At 43.4% G+C, this 2,421-nt stretch overlaps 1 protein-coding gene across 1 annotated transcript in view; it reads right to left on the reverse strand.

The window, feature by feature from the left end:
* Positions 1 to 967: 967 nt before the first annotated feature.
* The window catches only part of Ccdc83 (coiled-coil domain containing 83), a 39,179-nt gene continuing 37,725 nt past the window's right edge, over positions 968 to 2,421 (reverse strand). The window contains exon 11 of the mRNA XM_021168112.1: positions 968 to 1,173. Within this exon, the coding sequence (XP_021023771.1) occupies positions 1,009 to 1,173 (165 nt within the window). The 3' untranslated portion in view covers positions 968 to 1,008. The remainder of the gene's footprint in view (positions 1,174 to 2,421) is intronic.

Genomic DNA, 2,421 nt, shown 5'->3' on the forward strand with positions numbered 1-2,421 from the left:
TGATTTTTTTCTGTCCAAAAGCCTAGTGGAATATTTTTTTAAATTAATGAATATACGACTACTACTACTGTTACTATTATTATTATTATAGTGCTATCATGTGATGGTTAGTGCTGTCAACTTGAGAGGCTCTAGAATCACCTAGGAGACAAGTCTCTAGGGAAACCTGGGAGAGACCACCAGCCTCAGGGCATCCTATGAGGGAGTATCTTGATTAGGTTAGTGGGGTGAGAAGGCTTGGGGGCTGGGCTGTTTAGAATCTATGAAGTCAGTTTAGCATTCACTTTCTGTTCCGTGAGTTCAGATACAATGCTGCCAGCTTCCTCAAGTTGCAGCTGCGGCAGTCAGGGCTCACACACACTCAGCCCTTCTCCCTAAGTAAGCTCTTAACCCTAAGCCCCACCCCAACCCCTACCCCTCTCCTCTTTCCCCTAACCCTTAACTGCTAGCCTCCCACTCCAACCCCGACTAACCCTCTGCTAGTCCCACCCCTGCCCCTAACTCCTACCCCTGCTGGCATGATGGACTTACCTTCAAGCTGTGTGCCAAAATAAACCCTGTCTCCTTCCTGTAAGTTCCTACTGTCGGGGCCTTTCATCTCAACAAGAGATAAACTAATTCACATTATAAATAGGATAAAAGGTAGGTTTACATTACAGTGATCATCAGTTAGTACTCAGAGGGGGAAGTAGACAATGATATACATACCCTAAAATCTCTTAAAAACATTTCTAACAATGACTCTATATTGGGTTCATGAGTGATTCCATGAACTTTCAAATGAGAAGGATTTGAAATCTTAAATATATAAGTACAGAAAGCAGTGTGTTTTCTGTCACTTATGATGGGCAGGTATATCAAATAGCTTGATAGCTGAAGCCAGGATTTTAAAGGTAATTACAACCATCAGAAACGCCAGCTTTGCTAACGATGGCTGTGTGAGGAAAGTGAACAACTTGGGCCATTTAATTCTCAAAGAATTTATAAAGAAAGGTGTGGCTCCCAGGCCTAAATAAATGTCTTCATCAGCTTATGTGTGATATGGCTCTCAGGGTTCCTCTGCATGTCTTCATAAACTTCAGCTGGAATTTCCTTTTCTTGAAAATGAATGGGCATTTTCTTGCCCTGTACAGTCATTAGCTTCAATGCCAGTGGGCCCAAGTTTACGTATTCCTGTGGGCAAAGAGACAGAAGGAGATGTAGTTGGCAAGTGTGTGTGACAAATGAGATGCTCTTCCCTGGGTTGGCCTTCACCTGACAGAGCTCATTGCCATACTCGTCATGTGACTGTAGTATCATAAATGGAATAGAAAATCCAGAGCAGAATTTAAAAAATGTACTTTTCAAGTTTATATTCCCTGAGGGCTATAGTAGACAGATCTCCCAGTGACCAGACTGGAGGGCAGACTGGAGGTCTTATAGGGCGTTGAGGTGGGTAGGGTACTGGCTAGTGGGGATGTTGGGGGCTGCTTTGATGGTGAAGGTATAGTTGTTGATGAAGGATGTATATAGTCCCTGACTTACCAAGGCATAGCCACAGCACATTATTATTATTCAAAAGTAGTTGGGAGGATCCTGCAAGGGCTACTTAGACTAGATAATGCAATCCGTGAGCAACCTGTCCAAGAATTTAGATCTTTTCACACACTCTTTAGCTAGTGTATATCCCATTGTGCCAAAGTACAGTCAGTCAATGAAAAGAACTGGAAAGTTACTTCCTGTAAAATCCTCTAGGCAGCTACAAACTCTCAGGCCCTTCCTGGGAAGACTTGTAAGCAATAATTCAAAACACAGCGCGCATGCACACACACACACAAATCTTTCTGGAATGCTCCCTTTGCCTATGGAGGGCTGGGCTGCTATGATAAACAGTGTTGGTGAGGGACAGTATAAATTATGTGGCCCCTCTTTATATGGTAATTGTTGATTTGTTTCGGTAATGCCTCCTTTGAGACTTTAGCCCCCCATTCTCTTGAAATTCCCAAGCATAGTGGGTACCCGGTGTGTTGCAGGGTGCCCAGGATTTATGGGAACTTAAAAGAGTGAGAAGAGGAGGCAATGCCTTGTCTTTCAAACTACTTACCATTGGATGTAGTTTTCAAAGGAACACAAAGTTGAATGGATCCCGACATGCTCTATGCTATGGCCACCACAGCCCCTCCATCAATGCTCACAGAATACCTTGCATTAACCCCGGGGGCGTACGGCTTGAGCTCTGCTGTCTACAGATTGGCCAGATGTCAGCATAAAGGGCCAGGAGTCAGGATTCCAGGCAAGTGGTGGTGTTTGGGCATTTAAATGGCAAAACACTAGAACATCCATCCTCTTTCTTTCTTTCTTTCTTTCTTTCTTTCTTTCTTTCTTTCTTTCTTTCTTTCTTTCTTTCTTTCTTTCTTTCTTCCTTCCTTCCTTCCTTCCTTC

This window comes from Mus caroli, chromosome 7, assembly GCF_900094665.2.
Source record: "Mus caroli chromosome 7, CAROLI_EIJ_v1.1, whole genome shotgun sequence".
NCBI lineage: Eukaryota > Metazoa > Chordata > Mammalia > Rodentia > Muridae > Mus > Mus caroli.